Source organism: Macaca mulatta, chromosome 7 (assembly GCF_049350105.2).
Source record: "Macaca mulatta isolate MMU2019108-1 chromosome 7, T2T-MMU8v2.0, whole genome shotgun sequence".
In the NCBI taxonomy this organism is placed as follows: Eukaryota; Metazoa; Chordata; class Mammalia; order Primates; family Cercopithecidae; genus Macaca; species Macaca mulatta.
Window position 1 is genome coordinate 123738583 of NC_133412.1, and position 21260 is coordinate 123759842.

Sequence of the window (21260 nt, forward strand, 5' to 3'; positions counted from 1 at the left end):
CTACATGCCTAAGTTTATGAACCAGCAAACGAACATATCACCAAAGATTCACTTACCTGGTCAAAAAGTACTACTGCACTCATTAGAAACTTTTAGGATACCAAAATCATAAAACCGTTTCAAGATTACAGTTTTATTTTCAAAGCCAATTATTCAGTGTGTTTTGAAACAAGCAGTCTTCTGACACACAGAAGTGTTAATAAAATAAGCACTAAGCTAAAACCAGAATTAACAAACCTAAATCAATCAAAGGGAATAGCTGACAAACAAATGTCATTATACCAAATATTCACCCCAAAAAAAATCACTGAATACTTTCCTAACCAAATTCTCATAAAAGCTAAACCTGAAGTTCAAATATTTCACTATCATCTTAAAAGCAAATTAACAATGTCAATGTGTCTTCCAATTTTGAATGTGGACATGTCAAATTTTATTTGGCAACAAAACTGTCATGTCAAACTCACCTTTAACTAACCACCTCCAGGGGAATTTAATTGAAGATATTCTACTGACATGATAGAACATACAAAGACTTCTTTTGGGAAGAAGGGAAACAAGGAAAGAAATACGGAAAATAGTTTTAAGACCTATATTTATGAACTGCACAAGAAAATTGTTCAAAAATTGTCTTGAGGGTTTTAATACATACCAGGCTCCAATTTAATGATTTTTACTGCAGCCAACTCTCCTGTGTGTACATTTCTGGCCTAAAAATAACATGAAAACAAAAATCTTGTTAATTAAAAAGCTTGTTAATTACATTAAAATTACTTGGTACTATGTTAATTGCTTATCAACCATACTTTTATCAAAACTAAAAAACAAAATATTTCCAATAAAATGAGCGTACTCATTTTCCCATTAAAGAAAAATATAGATATGACACAAAAGTGTTTTAAAAATTACCATTAGGCCGGGCGCGGTGGCTCAAGCCTGTAATCCCAGCACTTTGGGAGGCCGAGACGGGTGGATCACGAGGTCAGGAGATCGAGACCATCCTGGCTAACACAGTGAAACCCCGTCTCTACTAAAAAATACAAAAAACTAGCCGGGTGAGTTGGCGGGCGCCTGTAGTCCCAGCTACTCGGGAGGCTGAAGCAGGAGAATGGCGTAAACCCGGGAGGCGGAGCTTGTAGTGAGCTGAGATCCGGCCACTGCACTCCAGCCCGGGTGACAGAGCGAGACTCCATCTCAAAAAATAAATAAATAAATAAATAAATAAATAAATAAATAAATATTACCATTAGTCCCACCACTCAAAAACAGCTACTGTTTAAAATTTGGTCTACTTCCTCCAAGGCTTTTCTTCAGCCTTGGGTTAATATTTTTAATTTTAAAAATCTCATGGCTTTTATTTATATCAGAAAACATAATCATAGGTCACTAAACTTTTTTTAAAATCATCTGTATCTAACTACCTAGAGAAAAACAGTGAACATTTCAGTGTATATGCATCTCTTTCCTGGTACACATATGTATACGCATGTGCATTATGGAAGATGACCCCATCAGTCTTCGATGACATGATTGCGAATGCTGCCTGATTTTCCACTGATAGGATATATAATTTAACCAACCCTCTATTGTTGGACATTTACAATTTTAATATAATTTGCAAGTTATAAAAATAGGGATAAATATATCTTAGCTTTGTTATCTATCCACAGCCTTATTTCCTTCAGTTAAATGCCTAGAAGAGAAACTATTTACTATTTAACAAAAAGTCAACAAACTTACTATAATTAGCACTACAATGAATATCACTACAAATATTTTACCATAGATCAGCTTATAGGCAACCTAGACATACAATTGTGAGATCTAAAGGTATGTGGACTTATAATGGGTATGTTGCCATATTGCTCTAAACACTGTGTAAATTTATATTGTCATCGACTTCGGATGTCAAATCCACGTCTGCCAAGACTTACTGTAGGTAAAAATTAAATGATTATAACATAGTCCATATAATAATCGTCCTTTATTGCTGGACATGAAGGATGTTATATATAGTCTTTTCATTATTTAAGACATATTTGTTTTAAATGGATTCTAAGATACGATATTACTAGGTCAAAGGTTGTGAATATGAACACATACCATCAAATAGTCTAAAAGCATTTTATCACTATATTCTCTTTGTTAATATGAGTGCTCATTTTCATCGTACTCAGTGGTATATCATATGTGGAAATGGAATTTACTAATTTATGACCTTTTTCATTTATTAGATTTGAATATCAACTTTCAAATGGCAGAAAAAACAAGAAAAAGATAAAATAGAAAAGTATAGTTATACTAATTTGCCAAATTAAATAAGTCAAATTACCAGAGGAAAGAAGAGAAAAAGGGAAAGGAATAGAAGAAAGATAAAGTAGGGAAGAGTGCCTTCAAAGAGATCCTTTTAAAAATGACACACAGAGGGTGAGATAAAGAATAGAATGGGGGAGAGATATACAGAGGAAAGGACACAAACAGAAAGAAAAATAAAAGAATCTATTTTTTGTTTATTTGTTTTTTGTTGTTTTGAGACAGGGCCTCACTTCTATCACCAAGGATGGAGTGCAGCAGCAGGATCTCGGCTCACTGCAACCTCTGCCTCCTGGGCTCAAGTGATCCTCCCACCTCAGCCTCCCAAGTGGCTGAGACTACAGACACCTGCCACTACACTCAGCTAATTGTTGTATTTTTTGTAGAGATGGGTTTTGCCATGTTGCCCAAGCCGGTCTCAAACTCCTGGGTTCAAGTAATTCGCCCACCTTTGCCTCCTGCAGTGCTGGGATTACAGTGAACCACCAGGCCTGGCAAGAAAAGAATTCTCAACAGCAGAAGTTGCAACTACTTTGTGATAAGTTCACATTTTCCTCATTAAATCTAGTGAACAGGGTAAGAAGGGGTTTCATGAAAGAAGAGCAGGCATTTTAACTCTTCTCTTTCATAGTTATAGTTACTTCTCTCCTAACCATGAACACATTTACAAAAAGGGGAGCAATCGTCAGCCAGAAGCCTCACACCCTTCCTACCCTCTCCCCTTTCTGCCATTGGACATAAGAATTGTCTGTTAGCCTCAGGTCTTCTTCTAGTTGCTAAAATCTCCCTTGGGTCATAAAAGGATATGTGCACATAGATTTAGCCTGTCCACCTCTCGGCCAATTCACATGCCAGTGAGACTCAGGTATAAAAAAAATATGGCCAGAACAAGCAATGATAATTGACTTCCTGGGAATCTTGTTCAGTAAATCATAAAATGTATGTTAGAAGACAAATTCCATAATAATGATGACAATTATGTTTGTAATGCTTTACAGTTTGCAGGAACTTTCATATACTTTACTTAATTCTATTTATTTAAATACAAAAAGACTTAGTTTAGTAAAGTTGACTTGCTCAAGGCCATCCTGCTGGCAGGGGTGAGTCAAGAGTTGGAATCCAATTTTGTTGATATTTTCAAAAAACCAGCTCCTAGATTCACTGATTTTTTGAAGGGTTTTTTGTGTCTCTACCTGCTTTAGTTCTGCTCTGATCTTAGTTATTTCTTGCCTTCTGCTAGCTTTTGAATGTGTTTGCTCTTGCTTCTCTAGTTCTTTTAATTGTGATGTTAGGATGCCAATTTTAGACCTTTCCTGCCTTCTCTTGTGGGCATTTAGTGCTGTAAATTTCCCTCTACACAATGCTTTAAATGTGTCCCAGAGATTCTGGTATGTTGTGTCTTTGTTCTCATTGGTTTCCAAGAACATCTTTATTTCTGTCTTCTGTTCGTCATGTACCCAGTAGTCATTCCAGAGGAGGTTGTTCAGTTTCCATGTAGTTGAGCGGTTTTGAGTGTTTCTTAATCCTGAGTTCTAGTTAGATTGCACTGTGGTCTGACAGACAGTTTGTTATAATTTCTGTTCTTTTACATTTGCTAAGGAGTGCTTTACTTGCAACTATGTGGTCAATTTTGGAGTAAGTGCCATGTGGTGCTGAGAAGAATGTATACTCTGTTGATTTGCGGTGGAGAGTTCTGTAGATGTCTATTAGGTCCGCTTGGATGCAGAGCTGAGTTCAGTTCCTGGATATCCTTGTTAACTTTCTGTCTCGATCTGTCTAATGTTGATGGTGGGCTGTTAAAGTCTCCCATTATTATTGTGTGGGAGTATAAGTCTCTCTGTAGGTCTCTAAGGACTTGCTTTATGAATCTGGGTGCTCCTGTATTGGGTGCATATATATTTAGGATAGTTAGCTCTTCTTGTTGAATTGATCCCTTTACCATTATGTAATGGCCTTCTTTGTCTCTTTTGATCTTTGTCGGTTTAAAGTCTGTTTTATCAGAGACTAGGATTGCAACCCTGGCTTTTTTTTTGTTTTCCATTTCCTTGGTAGATCTTCCTCCATACCTCCATCTCAAAGGATTATAAATCATGCTGCTATAAAGACACATGCACATGTATGTTTATTGTGGCACTATTCACAACAGCAAAGACTTGGAACCAACCCAAATGTCCATCAATGATAGACTGGATCAAGAAAATGTGGCACATATACACCATGGAATACTATGCAGCCATAAAAAAGGATGAGTTCACGTCCTTTGTAGGGACATGGATGAAGCTGAAAACCATCATTCGGAGCAAACTATCGTAAGGACAGAAAACCAAACACTGCACGTTCTCACTCATAGGTGGGAACTGAACAACAACAACACTTGGACACAGGATGGGGAACATCACACACAGGGGCCTATCGTGGGGTGGGGGGAGGGGAGAGGGATAGCATTAGGAGATATACCTAATGTAAATGAGTTAATGGGTGTAGCACACCAACATGGCACATGTATACATATGTAACAAATCTGTACATTGTGCACATGTACCCTAGAACTTAAAGTATATATATATATAAAAAAAAGCCAGGCAAGAACAGATGCTGGAGAGGATGTGGAGAAATAGAAACACTTTTACACTGTTGGTGGGAGCGTAAACTAGTTCAACCATTGTGGAAGACAGTGTGGCGATTCCTCAAGGATCCAGCACTAGAAATACCATTTGACCCAGTGATCCCATTACTGGGTATATACCCAAAGGATTATAAGTCATGCTACTATAAAGACACATGCACACGTATGTTTATTGCGGCACTATTCACAATAGCAAAGACTTGGAACCAACCCAAATGTCCATCAATGATAGACTGGATTAAGAAAATGTGATGTATATACACCATGGAATACTATGCAGCCATAAAAAAGGATGAGTTCATGTCCTTTGCAGGGACATGGATGAAGCTGAAAACCATCATTCTGAGCAAATTATCACAAGAACAGAAAACCAAACCCCGCATGTTCTCACTCACAAGTGGGAATTGAACAATGAGAACACTCGGACACAGGGCAGGGAACATCATACACGGGGGCCTGTCGTGGGGTGGGGGACAGGGGGAGGGATAGCATTAGGAGAAATACCTAATGTAAATGATGAGTTAACGGGTGCAGCAAACCAACATGGCACATGTATACCTATGTATCAAACCTCCACGCTGTGCACATGTACCCTAGAACTTAAAGTATAAAAAAAAAGAGTTAGAATCCAAGTGTATTCTGATGACAATATTTCACCGCTCCTTTTCAGAATTCGAGAATTCTCTATTTCATTTTTAAATGCAACAGATACTAGAGAAAAGTATTAATTGTGTAATATTTAACAGATCAGCAACAGTGGTAACTTTTGTTGAAATAGACTAAGAAAATATTGAAAACAGATTAACAAAGCAATATGCTAGTCCTCTTTCACATTAAATTTCTCTGTGATAATTTTCAATGTAACAGAAGGTGAACTATTACACATTTAATTCTTAAAGAAATAATCTGAGAGTTAGAATTTGATCCAAGGAAAACAGTATTCTAAACATTCTGAAAAAAATCACCAAATAAAAGAGCAGCCTTCTAATATGCTTAAAATTCATCGTAAAGAATTGGAATTTAAAAAAAAAAAAAGAACAAATTCAATGAACTCTTCTTTTAACTCACTGATGTCATAATCTAGCAAACATGATAGCCACTCCTATGCCTAAATGTCAGCACCCTGGTTTTCCCTCTTTCCCTATCCACCTAAGTGATCATTTATATTGTTTTTTTCATTTAAAATTTTCACTGGAATCCTATTGAAAACAGAAAAACATCTTTGGACATACAGTATAAGTTTACAAATTGAGGAGAAAGATTTAAGTATAAGTACCATAAAGGAACAAGAAAGTTATGAAAGTACACTCGCAAATTGTGACGGTTGAAAAACTCAAGATTATACATTTCAGGTAAGGAATACAATGTTCAACTCATATGACATGACTGATGCTAACATTTCCAACAACAAAATATCTTCAGGCAATTCATTATTCCAAGCAAAAAACGGGCATTTGGGCAATGCATTCTGCCATTCACTGCCACTTACTTTCAGAAACCATAAGAAAATGACTCCATTCTTCTCAGTTGCCAATTATTAAACAAGAGTCAACAACATGAAAAGATCTAATATGCTTCTCTGAGAGTTTGGAACAATTAATTCTGATTTTAGTCAGATTAATCAGAAGTGAATAGCTCAGTCTCAGGTCTGAAAACAGTCCTCATTCTGCTACGTTCTCCTTTCCCCGCCTCCCTCCCCGTTTAGCCTGGTTAACTCTGACTTGTCCTTCAGGATTCAGTTTAGTTATCACCTCCTCTAGGAAGTCTCCCTGGTATCCTAAGGCTGGATTAAGTGTGTTGTCATCTTAGCTCTAGGTATGATCCTTTGAAAGCTGTGCCACATGATAGATGCTCTACAAATTTATTGAATAGACAATCATGGTTGTAGGAAGGGTACTGCTCTCTTAAAAAAATCAAAATCTTCAACTAGAAAATGCTAAGAAACTGACAATATACTGTTTGACTCTTACTTTTTTCACTTATGTTGAGTCATATTATGAATTATTCTGAAGAAAATTATTTGTAAAAAATTACTACAAAAGTAAGATTTTGTGGTAGAAAAATTAATATATAACAAATCAGTGAAAGATGACAGTACCCCTCCATCCCAATCTCATCTCCCAAAATAACTATTGTTAATGGTTTAGAGCATATCCTTCCAAACTATTAATTAGGTTGAGTCTTAAGAACACATATGGACAGAACACAAACCTTGATAGTTTGGCAGTTTCTCACAAAGCTAAACATAGTCTTACCTTATGAGCCAGCCAGAAACCCCACTCCTTGGCATGTACTCAACTGAGCTGAAAAGTTATGTCCACACAAAAACCTATACATAAGTGTTTAAAGCAGTCTTTATTCACAGTCATTCAAAACTGGAAGCAATCAAGATGTCCTTCAATAGGTGAATGCATAAATGAACTGTGGTAAATCCATACAGTGGAATGTTTATTGGAGCACTATTCATGACAGCCAAGACACAGAATGAACCTGGGTGTCCAACAACAATGAATAAAGAAAATGTGATTATATATATATATATCCACAAAATGGAATACTATTTAGCCATAAAAAAGAATGAAATGCTGTCATTTGAGAAAACACGGATGGAACTGGGGGATATTATGTTAAGTGAAATTAGCCAGGAACAGAAAGTTAACCATCACATGTTCTCACTCACATGTGAAAGCTAAAAAATGTTAATCTCATAAAAGTAAAAAGTAGAACAGAGAATACTAGAGGCTGAGAAGGGTAGGGGAAAGGGAGAGAAAGGGAGAAATTTGTTAAAGGATACAAAACGATAGCTAGATAGGAAGAATACATTTTAGTCCTCTATACCACTACTACAGGATAGCTATAGTTAACAATAATATATTACACATAGTTTCAAATAGCTAGAAAAATACCAAATGTTCTCAACACAAAGAAAGGAGAAATGTTTGAGATTATAGATTTGCTAATTTCTCTGATCATTACAAATTTTATGTATCAAAACGTCACTATGAGTCACTATGAATCACCCATAAATATGTACATTTGTCAATTTTTAAAAATTAAATTTAATAATAAAAAATGGAAACCACAAAAATATATGGAAGAATCCTAACTGCATACTGTTAAGTGAAAGAAGCCAGTCTAAGGAGGCTTACAAAGTGTATTATTCCAACCATATGACATTCCGAAAAAGGCAAAACTACAGAGACAGTAAAAAGCAATGGTTGTCAGGGGTTTAGTGGAGGCAGGAAAGAAACAAATAGGTGACACGCAGGGGATTTTTAGGAGAGTGAAAATATTCTGTATGAAATGGTAATGATAGACACATGTCATTATGTATTTGTCAAAACCCATAAAACTATACAACACAAAATGTGAATCTTTATGTAAACTATGAACTATAGTTAATAAAATATCAATATTGGTTCAATAATTATAACAAATGTACCACACTAATGCCAGATATTAACAAAAGACAAAACTGTATGCAGGAATTCAGGGGTTGGCTAAATGTAATTCTATGTACTATGTGTTCTATTACTCTGTAAATCTGAAACTGCAGTAAAAAATGAAGCCTATTAATTTAAAGATAAATTATTTTTTAAAAGAATACATTTTCAGACACAATTATAAGCCAATTTTTATTATTAGAATCAACCCATTTATATCACGTTTCAATTTAACAGAGCCAAAAAGAAGAGGCAAGGATACCTGGATTTTTTTAGAGACTCTGAGGGGCTCAGAAAGAAACAGATCATTGGAGGATTTGAACAACAATCACAAAATGACATAAGATAAAGATGGTGTTTTACAGTTACACTACGCAGAAGCCAAGTTATATTATATGTAGTTACAGAAGTAAAAAGCAAAAAATACAAACTACAGCTCCCACTGATAGGAATAAATACTTAAATGTCAGCCTCCATTTTGAAGACACATTTCTGTTTTCTCCAAGTGAAGAACTGATGGGCAAATGTTTGTACTCTGTAATTTTCCAGCTGGATTTTTAAAACAGAAAGCAGTACCAGGCTCTTTTATAATGAAAGGCAAAGAGGCTTTCAGAAAAAGAGATCTTCTAAACAGAGACCTTACAGATTCAATTTACTAAAGAGAGCTTTCAGAAATTTAACTATACAAATTCACGCTATAATCCAAAAGAGTTTTGGAGTACCAGTTTTTGAAATCCAACATTTCTTTCCAACAAGTTAAACATGATACTCTCAATTATTTTTGTTTTTAACTTTAACACACAAGAATTGAAAGATCTTGCATTATATTTACAAAAGGAACTAACTGGAGTCCCACGGCAACTACACAAAAAAGATCTGACTGTATTTTTGATTCCTATTCATGTTAGTAGGGTTTTGGTATACACTAATACTCAGACTTGAGATATACTAAACACCTAGAAATCTAGTAAAACATAGTACAGTTACAGGTCTTATTTAACTCTTATTAATCAGGAACTGAAATTATTAGGTAGAAAAGATAAACTCACAATAAATAGGATCAGTATCACTATAAAATCCACAATAGAATCATTCCAATTAAATTAATTTTCTATTCACATTGCTAATGCATTTCATTTTCATCTCAATTCGTATTTCCAAGTCAATTTACTACTAAAGAAGTATTTCAACTCAAGCCCTCCAGTCTTCAGTCTTACTAGTAGTTAAAAGTTACCTACGGATTTCCACTTTGTTTAAACAAAACAAAAAAAAAAATTGAAAGATGTTAATTAAGCCATTTCTACTTCATTAATATTATGCAATTGCCAGTTTTGTAAACTATGAACTTTTCTACATGCTGTAAAATTTTTAATGAAAACTAAAAATTAATGAGGAAAAGTCTAAACATTTTACCTACAAGGTTTCAACATAGAATTGGAAGATATGACTCAATACATAGTAATACATCCTAGTATTCATGAAGTTGAAAGGTAATTTTTTATAAACTGGGGCTTAAAAAAAAAACAAAACAAAAAACCTGGCAAGTAAAGACAGCCATCTAAAAGCTATGGCAATCAAGACCAACATTATGAAGAAAAATGAAAAAGCTCCTGCATTCTACTTCACTGTTCTTCTCATCCTACCCCATATAACTTTCTTCCATCATATTCTTAGGGTCACAAAACTTTTCCATTAAGCCAACTGTGGGCTTCAGTTTTAAATATGCCCCTTTTTTCTATAACATAACATCAGAAAATCCAGACATCTCAATATTTTTAACAAGCTATCTCCAGTGGCCAGTGACTGCTTCTCAGAGTCATAATTATGTATTCCAGATTCAAGAACATGATCTACAATACAAAAGAAGGAACACACAAGGTTTGAAAAATACAAAGCTGATTCATTCACAATAAAAGTGAAAAGTCAATTATGTCATAGGGTGTAAAACCTCCATACCCAACACTTTATGGAACATTGCTTTTTCTGTTATTGTTTTGTTTCGTTTTTCTTTTTTTTGAGGCTGAGTCTTGCTCTGTCATCCAGGCTGGAGCGCACTGGTGTGATCTCAGCTCACTGCAGCCTCCACCTCCCAGGCTCAAGCAATTCTTGTGCCTCAGCCTCCTGAGTAGCCAGGACTAAGGCACCAGGTCTGGCTAATTATTTTTGTGTTTTTAGTAGAGACAGGGTATCATCACATTGGCCAAGATGGTCTCGAATTCCTGACCTCAAGTGATCTACCCACCTCATCCTCCCAAAGTGCCGGGATTACAGGCGTGAGCCACTAGTCTCGGCCGAAACACTGTTTTTAACTGGTTCATTTATTCAACAAACATTACTTAATACTTAACTATGTGCCAGGTACTATGTTAATACTAGGAATGTAATGAAACAAAAACAGTTCCTGTCTTCCGAAAGCTTTTATCAGTTAGAAAGACAGAGAAGGGAAGAGTAAATACCATATAGTGTGAAAAATGCTCTCAAAGATGATACAAGTCAAACTTGGAGGATTCTGAGCCCAGTCAAACTAGACTGAAGAAAAAGTTTCCAGGAGAAAGCAAATTTAAACTGAGACCTAATGGAAGACTTTCCTGGGAGGAATGGTAGGTAAGAGATTATGGATGGCAAAATTCCAGGCAAAGGTGTAAAGACAAGAGAAAACATGGGCAGTTTAAAGGAGCAAAACTATCCTGTATTAAGGGAATATAAAGGTATAAAGAGGGAATGGTGAAAGTTAAGATTCCTTTGATGCTCAGGACAGAACATATCACCCCCTACCTTCCTGTAGCTATCATATACTTTTTTTTTTTTTTTTTTTGAGATGGAGTCTCACTCTGTTGCCCAGGCTGGAGTACAGTGGTGCAATCTTGGCTCACTGCAGCCTCTGCCTCCCAGGTTCAAGCAATTCTCTTGCTTCAGCCTCCCGAGTAGCTGGGACTACAGGCACATGCTACCATCTGTGCCAGGCTAATTTTTGTATTTTTAGTAGAGACGAGGTTTCGCCATGTTGGCCAGGATAGTCTCAATCTCCTGACCTCGTGATCTGCCCACCTTGGCCTCCCAAAGTGCTGGGATTACAGGCGCGGGCCATTGTGCCTAGCCAGTCATCCTTATTCCTTTAAGATTTTATGACCCCTGGTTCACAGTTTCCTCTCTATCCCTTCTCTTGCCTCTACCACTCTTAGTGACTTCAGTATCTGGAACTACTCTGACTTTTCATTCTCTGACCTAACAAACATTATACTTCCTTCCTAATCACTACCTCCTATCCTTTCAGCTCACTTATTCTAGTCCTCCCATTCCAGCCATTCTCCCACCTCATCAATTTGCCAATGCATTTCTCCAGGACCATCAATTATTTCTCTCAACTCCATACATCCTCCCTTACCTATAAGGAGTAAACTTCCTCTTCCCTCTATCGTACTAGCCTGGCAAAATCCTAATCCCGATTAATCCCAATTATCCACTAATTCCACACTGGCATCAAATAGCTATGAGTTACCAGAAAAAAAATCACAAAATCATGCTAACTGGTCTTATTTTCAAATCAACACAAATCTCAAACTACAACTTCTCTGACAGGTTTTATTTTCCACTCTTCATAAGAACTATTCCTTTCCTCTGGCTGTGAACTTTCAATAGTCCCTCAGCCTCTTTGTTACCCCCTCTTCTCTCACCTACCAGAACTGATCATGGAACTGCAGCTTTTCTTTATCTAACATTCACCTATGTAGCTGACCATCTATCTCCTGGGCACATCTCTCCTCACTTTGCTCCAGATTCCTACATCCATGGAAACCTGACAGGCATCTTAACATTAATGTGTCTAACACAGAACGCTCGATTATCCCTCTCCACAAACTTTTTCATTCCCACATATTCCCAATCTAAATCAAATTTACTGCCTCCACCCACACTCACTTAAGCCCAAAACCCAGGTCATTTTTTCTTTCCTTCACACTCGTCATGTCTGATACATCAGCAAATCCTGACAGCTTAAACATATAAGCCAAATCCATGCACTTCCTTCTATTTCCAGTGCCATACTGTAGTCCAAGCTTGTCTCCACTAGGAACTGGTAAACTATCTGTGAAACATAAAGAAATAGCAAGTCAAGAATAATTCCTGTTCTGGATTGCACAATTGGGTAAAAAGTGGTCCCATTTACTGAGATGACAAACATAGGAGGAAGCACACATTCTGTGGAGGGGAGAGGGATATAGATGGGGGCTCAGTTTTGGACATATTTAAATTTTAACTTGCTATGGAAAACCAATCTAGTGATATCCTAGAAGCCGCTTAACAAGAGCTAAACTGGACTGAAAACAGGGTTGGGCATCATCAACATTACTGAATGCAGGCAGGTGGATGAGATTACTTACAATAAGTAGTCAGAAGAGAAGAGGATCAAGAACAGAATCCTAAAAAATTAGCCACACTTAAGGAATAGTGAAAATAGACAAAGTTAAAATGAAACTATTACGGAATACTATTCTCTGGAATCTCAGTTTGCAGGAATTTTTTAAAGTCATCCAATCCAATCTCTTTTAAAGAGCAAATCTCTTCTACTTAATCTATGGTGGTCATTTGGTCAACCTAACACATTCATTTTTAGGATAACTGTAGTTGTAAAGTCTTTTCCATGATAAGCAAATACATTCTCGAATAATTTCTCTTCAGTGGTCTCAGTTTTGGTTTGTAAGGTAACACTGACTTAACCTGCTCCTTCTACTATATGACAAATTCAGATCTCTAAATTCATTACTTTATTCAATAAGTATTGAGTCCCTATGAAAGTCAGGAGGCCTAAGCTCTAACTCTGCTCAGATAAAATATAAAAGTTTGCTTCTACCTACAGACAAAACACGAATTTTTCAATATGCCATGCCATATAAATTCTAGACCCTTCCCACCAGTCTAGTTACTATTTACTTTGACTATGTGCTCAAAGTTTGATATCCAACAAAAATGATAGTAGTTAACAACATTAGATTCATGACAACAAAGGCAACATTTCTTTTTTTCAGGTTTCTACAAAATTACAATACTTTTTCTTTTTTCTTTTAAAGACAAAGTCTCACTCTGTCACCCAGGTTGCAGTGCAGTGGCACGATCTCGGCCCACTGCAACTTCTGCCTCCTGGGTTGAAGCAATTCTCCTGCCTCAGCCCCCCGAAAAGCTGGGATTACAGACACGTGCCACCATGCCTAAGTTTTGTATTTTTAGTGGAGACGGGGTTTCACCACGTTGGCCAGGCTGGTCTCGAACTCCTGACCTCAGGTGATTTGCCCACCTTGGCCTCCCAAAGTGCTGGGATTACAGGCATGAGCCACCACACCCAGCCTACAATACTTTTTTTAAGTTTTAAAAATAAATGTTGAGGCCGGGCGTGGTGGCTCACACTTGTAATCTTAGCACTTTGGGAGGCCGAGGTGGGTGGATCACTTGAGGTCGAGAGTTCAAGACCATCCTGGCCGACATGGTGAAATCCCATCTCTACTGAAAATACAAAAAGTAGCAGGGCATGGTGGCAGGCACCTATAGTTCCAGCTATACAGGAGGCTGTGGCAGGAGAATTGCTTCGACCCGGGAGGCAGAGGTTGCAGTGGCTGCAGTGAGCCGAGGTAGTACCACTGCACTCCAGGCTGGGCGACAGTGAAACTCTGTCTCAAAAAAATAAAACAAAAAATAAATGTTGAAAGTGTTCTATCCAAAACAGAATGCTATATTTTATCTTCTAGCAAGAGTAAAGAAAGTGCTTCATTTTACTTTTTTTATAAATCATTTTGGGAAAAAGAAACGCTTTAGTCACTACATATATTAGTCATCCATCAATTTAACATTGATTCACTGAGCACCTCTGAAGCATCAGGTACCTCAGGTACAAGGATAATATTAGCAGAGTGACAGCAAGGAATTACTAAGATGAATAAAAATATCTGTACCTGCCCTGAGATTCAATAGGGCAGATTTTAGATCCATATAAGGAAGTTTTCTTTAGCAATCGAAACTGTCCAAAAAAAGACCACTACTTCCCAACACAGTATATCCTTATTATTTAAATAAGAAGTTATAAATGACCATTTGTAAAGGACAAGATAGGGGTTATATGCACTATGTGCCAGCCACAGGTTCCCTGCTAGCTCCCAAACTCCTTTTTATTTTATTTTATTGAAGTTCCAGGATACATGTGCAGAACGTGCAGGTTTGTTACATAGGTACATGTGTGCCATGGTGGTTTGCTGCACCTATTGACCTGTCCACTAAGTTCCTTCTCCTTGCCCCCCACCACCAACAGGCCCTGGTGTGTACTGCTCCCTTCCCTGCGTCCCTGTGTTCTCACTGTTTAACTCCCACTTACGAGTGAGAACATGCGGTTTAAAACTCCTTAATTTTTGTGGAGCAAGTTACTTCCAAGCTGGCTTCCACACAGTTATACAGGTCTGGACAGATGCTTCCTATCCCATGGAAGGAGGCTATAACTGCACAATTTCCCCACTCCCAGGCAGACAGTAAGCCTTCCTTTAGAATGACTCAAAATCTGTTCACATGACTTCGATCTCAGGTCTTCCGCCCAATCTATTAGGATACTCATCTGTCTCTGAAAAGGCTTCTCCCAACTCTTTTCTAACACAGATTGATTTTATTAAAAAGAGAATTACTTACAGAGGATTACTTAAATTGAACTAATTATCTGGAGGTCTTAGTGGCAAAGGAAAGAGAGGAAAGGGCTTGAGTTTCAAGGTAGGGAAGACGTGAACTCCCAATCACTGTAGATGGGTGCAAATTTTTTTGGAGAATAATTGGTCAAAATTCACCAAAACCTTTAAGACAATTTAGGAAATTTGGCTCCAGAAATTTATTTAAAGAAATAATTAAGATTGTGTGAAAAAAATTTGTTCAAGGATACCGATCCTAGCATTATTTACAAAAAAGAAATATTGGAGACAATTGCTTGTATGTTTGTATACAATGAATTAAAAATTATATAACTATACAAGAAAATAATACACAAGTATTAAATACATATATTTACTGACAAAAAGTTGCTATATATTGTTAAATTTGAAAGCACATTATCAAATATACATCTATATAATATATACTGCATATTATTATACATATCTATTCTATGATTTACACATATGTCCTTAATATGAATTTTTAAAAGTTGGGAATGTTTATCTCTTGGTAAAGGAGACACAAGTAATTTTTCATTCCTATATAGTTTTAAAAATGAACATGTATCACCAGGTACGACTCACGACTATAATCCCAGCACTCTGTGAGGCCGAGAGGGGCAGATCACCTGAGGTCAGGGGTTCGAGACCAGCCTGGCCAACATGGTGAAACCCTGTCTCTACAAAAATACAAAAATTAGTCGGGCGTGGTGGCACGCACCTGTAGTACCAGCTACTCGGGAGACTGAAGCAGGAGAATGGCTTGAACCTGGGGGGTGGAGGTTGTAACGAGTCGAGATTGTGCCACTGCACTCCAGCCTGGGCGACAGAGCAAGACTCCATCTCAAAAAATAAATAACTAAAAATGAAACAAAAATAAAAAATGAACATGTATCACTTAAAATGTATTTTGAAAATAAAAAGGTAGGTAAAAGGAGGCTATCTGTGCTGAGGCAAGAAAGGGAGAGACAAACATATAGGAAGGTGAGTCCTATCTGTAGATCTTTACTACTACAGAAAGAGTAACAGAAAACAATTCCTGGAAAAAACTGGTAAAGGACCCAAACATCTCCAGCATGTATTACAATGACGAGCCAAAAGCTGAAAAGGCAAAAGTTGTTCATCAAAAGATGTCTTTAAAAATATATTGAGTTACATATGATTCTTTCCGATTTGGATACATGAAGGGTTAATAAGAGGGTCAAGAAGGCACAGGGCACCTACAAAGGGGATGCATGTAGGTGAGAAATAACACATTGATTCATAAGACAAAGCTGGGGCTGGGCATGGTGGCTCACACCTGTAATCCTAGGACTTTGGGAGGCCAAGGAGGGTGGATCACGAGCTCAGGAGTTCAAGACCAGCTTGACCAACATAGTGAAATCCCGTCTCTATCAAAAACACAAAAATTCGGCCAGGTGCGGTGGCTCACGCTATAATCCTAGCACTTTGGGAGGCCAAGGCAGGCAGATCACCTGAGGTCGGTAGTTCAAAACCAGCCTGGGCAATACGGTGAAACTCCATTTCTACTAAAATAAAAAAGAAATCAGTCAGGCATGGGGGCATGCGCCTGTAGTCCCAGCTACTCAGGAGGCTGTGGCAGGAGAATTGCTTGAACCCAGGAGGCGAAGGCTGCAGTGAGGTGAGATCGTGCCACTGTACTCCAGCCTGGGCGACAGAGCAAGACTCCGTCTCAAAAAAAAAAAAAAAAAAAAAAGACAAAGCTGGAAGTCACAATCCTTTTCAGGTAGTCCTAATTATCCTAAATCAGAGAGAAGCAAACAAAACTAGCTAGTGCTACTTAACGCAGGTTATTCCATCTGCGGGAAATAATTCACATTTTGTAATTTATAGCAGCATTACAGAGCCTAGTTTATAGGACTCAGTTAATTAACAATAAACATGACTCTAAAGTTCCAATAAAATGAGGACAAGAGAAGGCACAGCAGGAAGAGTATGCAGCAACCAAAAACGGGACCATTTCTATTTTTAGCTATTTGTATTGTAAGGTGGCTATCGGCAAAGTCATCTTTCTTTTTTTTTTTTTTTTGAGATGGAGTTTCACACTTGTTGCCCAGGCTGGAGTGCAGTGGCTCACTCTTTGCCCACCACAACCTCCACCTCTTGGTTCAAGTGATTCTCCCGATTCCAGCCTCCCGAGTAGCTGGGATTATAGGCGTCCACCACCACGCCCAGCTAATTTTTGTATTTTTAGTAGACGGGGTTTCAACATGTTGGTCAGGCTGGTCTCAAACTCCTGACCTCAGGTGATCCACCCACCTTGGCCTTCCAAAGTGCTGGGACTACAGGTGTGAGCCACCACACCCGGCCAAAGTCATCTTGATAGCAAAGGTAAATCAAACCTAGGCTCTGAATGGAAACAAGAGCGTCAGAGTAATGACCAAGTGATAACCAGGACGAAGTGCATCTGAAAACTGGTGCTGAGACCTTAAGTTTTATGTATTCAAATCAGTCCATAAATCCCTCATTTCTCAGCACAGGGGTGAGGCTGCTAAGCCTCATCTGACCATAATATGTATAGTGCCTATAGCGTGGTAGACAATGTGTTAAGGACTATGTGTAGAGTAGTGAATTTAAAGATGCAGTCCTAAGGTGGCTTGGAATAATGGAAAGAGCAGAGACTGTGGAATCAGAAGATCTGGATTCAAGTCCTTACAGTGCCATCTACTAACAGTAAGATTGAGGGTAACAGTAAGTTTCTTCGTGAGTAAAATAGGGATGATAGCACATCTGTTCCACCTACCTCACTAGATTATCGTGTGAAACAAATCACACACTGATCATGAGAGGGTTATACAAACATTAGTCATTCTTAGTCATGTTAATCCTATTTCATTTTCATAAAAATGTTGGAAGGTGGGGGCCAATATGACTCACTAGCCCAAACACCTCTAAGGTCCCACATCATCGTCTCAAAATCTCCATGAGAGATTACATTTAACAGAAATAAAATTATATTAGGCCTAAATTCATCTTGTACTTCTCAGAGAGTCATCTACCCTCTCGAACTTGACCAATACTTCACGTCACTGGAAAGTAATAGCCTTCTAGTAACACTCTCCATATGCAAATACTCAAAATAGTCCAATATCACCAAGTGATTTATCTTAGTCAAAGTTCTCAAATTGACAACAAAGCCCTGAAAACACAAGTATCACTTGTTAACAGAGTTTGTGTTTCTCTTTCTGTGTTCTTGGTCTGAAACCACAATGTTAGTTCACAAGTGAAACCCTTTTAAATGTTGAAAGCAAAACTAAAAAAAGAAATCTAAGTCAATCTGTATTCTATCCCATTTGTCTTCATAAAATACACTGGAAATGATGATCAAAGTGAAAATGCTAAAGCTATGTAAACAACTAGAATACTAGATGAATAAGCCCAAGGTTGCAGCTGTATCCACAAGTCAATTTGGGGACTACGCTAGTAATGCATCACTATACTTGCACTAGAGACGGCACTGTTTTATGTCTATCTTCACCAAGTTGAAAGTACTTTAAAGACTTCTGTTACAGTTTTCAGAACATGTATTTTGCTCCCAGGTATGGTTCAGAGCTTCACATTCACCATCAGAACCATATTCTCTCTTTAGGCAGTCACAAAATAAGCCTACCTCTGAACAGTAAGAAAAATAAATAATAAGATTTTACCCAGATGACTTATAAAATAGTAAATATCCACAACAGTAACACATCATCCCAATAAAACATGTTTTATTTTTGCAGTGACCTTATACAACATTTAACATAACATTTATTTAATAAGAAATATAATTTAAAATAAAGCTTTTGAAGGACAATCTTTCATCTCTTATTTTCTACTGTTAAGCTATTTTTCCAAGTTATTCACTCTCTCACTCAAATATGAAAACCAGGAGTCTCTCATAATGTCAGACACAGGACACAAAAAGGACAGTATATTCACATAGTTCAACTGTGTTACTATTAAAAAATAAGAAAGTGGGTGATGTTTTAATATCAAATGTCAGAGAAATAACAATACATACATCCATTTTCTATTACCTTCAGATTTTTAGGCATCGCACTAGACTCTTAATATTTAAAGATCAGAGTATACTGGTGGAGAGAAGACATAGGAAACAGCTATATTTTCTTTGCTTACAAATTCATGCTTAAAAACATAAGACTTGGTAACCTATAACCAACTGCTGAACTTCATTAAAAATCACAATGGGCCGGGTGCGGTGGCTCACACCTGTAATCCCAGCACTTTGGGAGGCTGAGGCGGGCGGATCACCTGAGGTCGGGAATTTGAGACCAGCCTGACCAACATGGAGAAACCCTGTCTCTGCTAAAAATACAAAATTAGCCAGGCATGGTGGCACATGCCTGTAATCCCAACTCATTACTTACATGACCACTATGTTGCTTACTCCTTCAAGGCATATTTATTGAGCACATACTATATCCTAGGCAATATCCTACTATAGGTGTGTCAACAGTAGACATTAGATCTCTGTTCTCATGCAGTTTGAGTCTACCAGGAAGACAAGCAAAAATGATGAGTAATAAATGATGAGTATCATGATAAAAATGTACATAGAGCTTTGAAAACATACAGCTGCTAGATGTGACATACTCTAAGGGACAGAAAAGCCCCCTCCTCCCCTCCGCCAAGAAATGTAATGTTTAAACAGAAACCCAAAGAGCAGGCAATAAGATGGAAGAGAAAGAGTGTTCTAAAGGAATACCTGCAAAAATCTGAAAGACAGAGAGTAGAGTGCATATAAACAACTGAAAGTTCAGTATGAATACGGTATTGGGATAAGCAGGGCCTTAATAGGCATATTATTCTAAGACTTTATTCTACAGACAAGGGAAATAAAGGAGATATGACACAAAACTTCAGATTTATATTTTTTGGAGAATGAATTCATTTTCCTCATTGTAGTTAGAGCAGACAGGAACAAGAATGGAGGCAGGAGATAATAGAGATGATCTCTTGAAACTTTTGGTTCTTATGAAAAGAACTTCCTCATACCGCTCTGTTTCTTCTCAGACACCTTCAATGTATTATTTTCTCTGCCACCCCTCTAAGGTTACAGCCTTTCCTCAGCTCTCCTACAAACTCTCCTGGGTGACCTCACCTATATTTCACACGTACCACCCATAAAGTGATGATGACTCCCAAACCTGTATCCCCAGTCCAGAACTCTCAAGGCCAGAGTTGCATTTCCTACCACCTACCAGACATATTCACCTATGCAATGCCTTATGTTCAAAACCAAACACAAAATCCAGACTCCACAAATTTGGTATTTCCTAACTCTGTTGATAGCATCAATGTAGTCTCACTCAAGCCAGAAATTCTAAATGCCATCAATTACCCTTCTCCTCCTCCCCGTCCACCTCCCCTGCCCCCCCATTACCAGGTGTTTTTGATCCTCTTCTAAATATGACTCAAATCCATCCCTTCCTTTCATCTTCTATACCACCACCTAAATTTCGTCTTGCATAAGCTCTCATCTGGATTATTCAGGAACTGGTCTCTACATTTCTGGCCACTTTGTAAAATCTATACACTACACTGTAAGATATCTCCTCCTAAAAAGTGTTTCCCTAGGCAGGGCACGGTGTACTCACACCTATAATCCCAGCACTTTGGGAGGCAGAGGTGGGTCAATTGCTTGAGCCCCAGAGTTTGAGACCAGCCTGGGCAACATGGCAAAATTCCATCTTTAAAAAAAATAATAATAATAATACAAAAATTAGCTGGGCATGGCAGTGTGTGCCAGTCCCAGCCACTCAGGAGGCTGAAGTGGGAGGATCACTTGGGCCTGGGAGGCAGAGGGTCTAGTGAGCCGAGATCATGCCACTACACTACAGCCTAAGTGACAGAGTAAGACCATCTCAAAAAAATAAAAATAAATAATTGAAAAGGTCCAAATTCTTTGATATGACACACAGGGTCCATAAGCTGGTGTTTCCTGCCAGAAAATAGCCTCTATTCTCCATCTATAAAAAAATAAAAATAAATAATTGAAATGACATCTCTGCCAGATGTCACACTGAACCTGGAATGAATACAAATGCAGACCTCTCAAAACTCATCACAGTTTCTTAAGCCTCCAGGTGTTTGCACATACCATTCCCAAAGTCTGGAATATCTTTTCCTATCTTCTCTACCTAGAAACCACTGGTCTTCTTTTAAAAATCCAGTTAA

General features: G+C 37.7%; 1 protein-coding gene across 9 annotated transcripts in view; it reads right to left on the minus strand.

The window, feature by feature from the left end:
* Positions 1 to 21260, minus strand: part of MAP4K5 (mitogen-activated protein kinase kinase kinase kinase 5) — a 107839-nt gene that overhangs the window by 80274 nt on the left and 6305 nt on the right. For all 9 annotated transcript variants that reach the window (XR_013396270.1, XR_013396271.1, XR_013396269.1 and 6 more), the window contains exon 3: positions 653 to 710. Coding sequence is in view for 3 of the 9 variants with exons in the window: in XM_077940973.1 (XP_077797099.1) it covers positions 653 to 710 (58 nt within the window). In the remaining 6 variants the exon portion in view is untranslated. The remainder of the gene's footprint in view (positions 1 to 652; positions 711 to 21260) is intronic.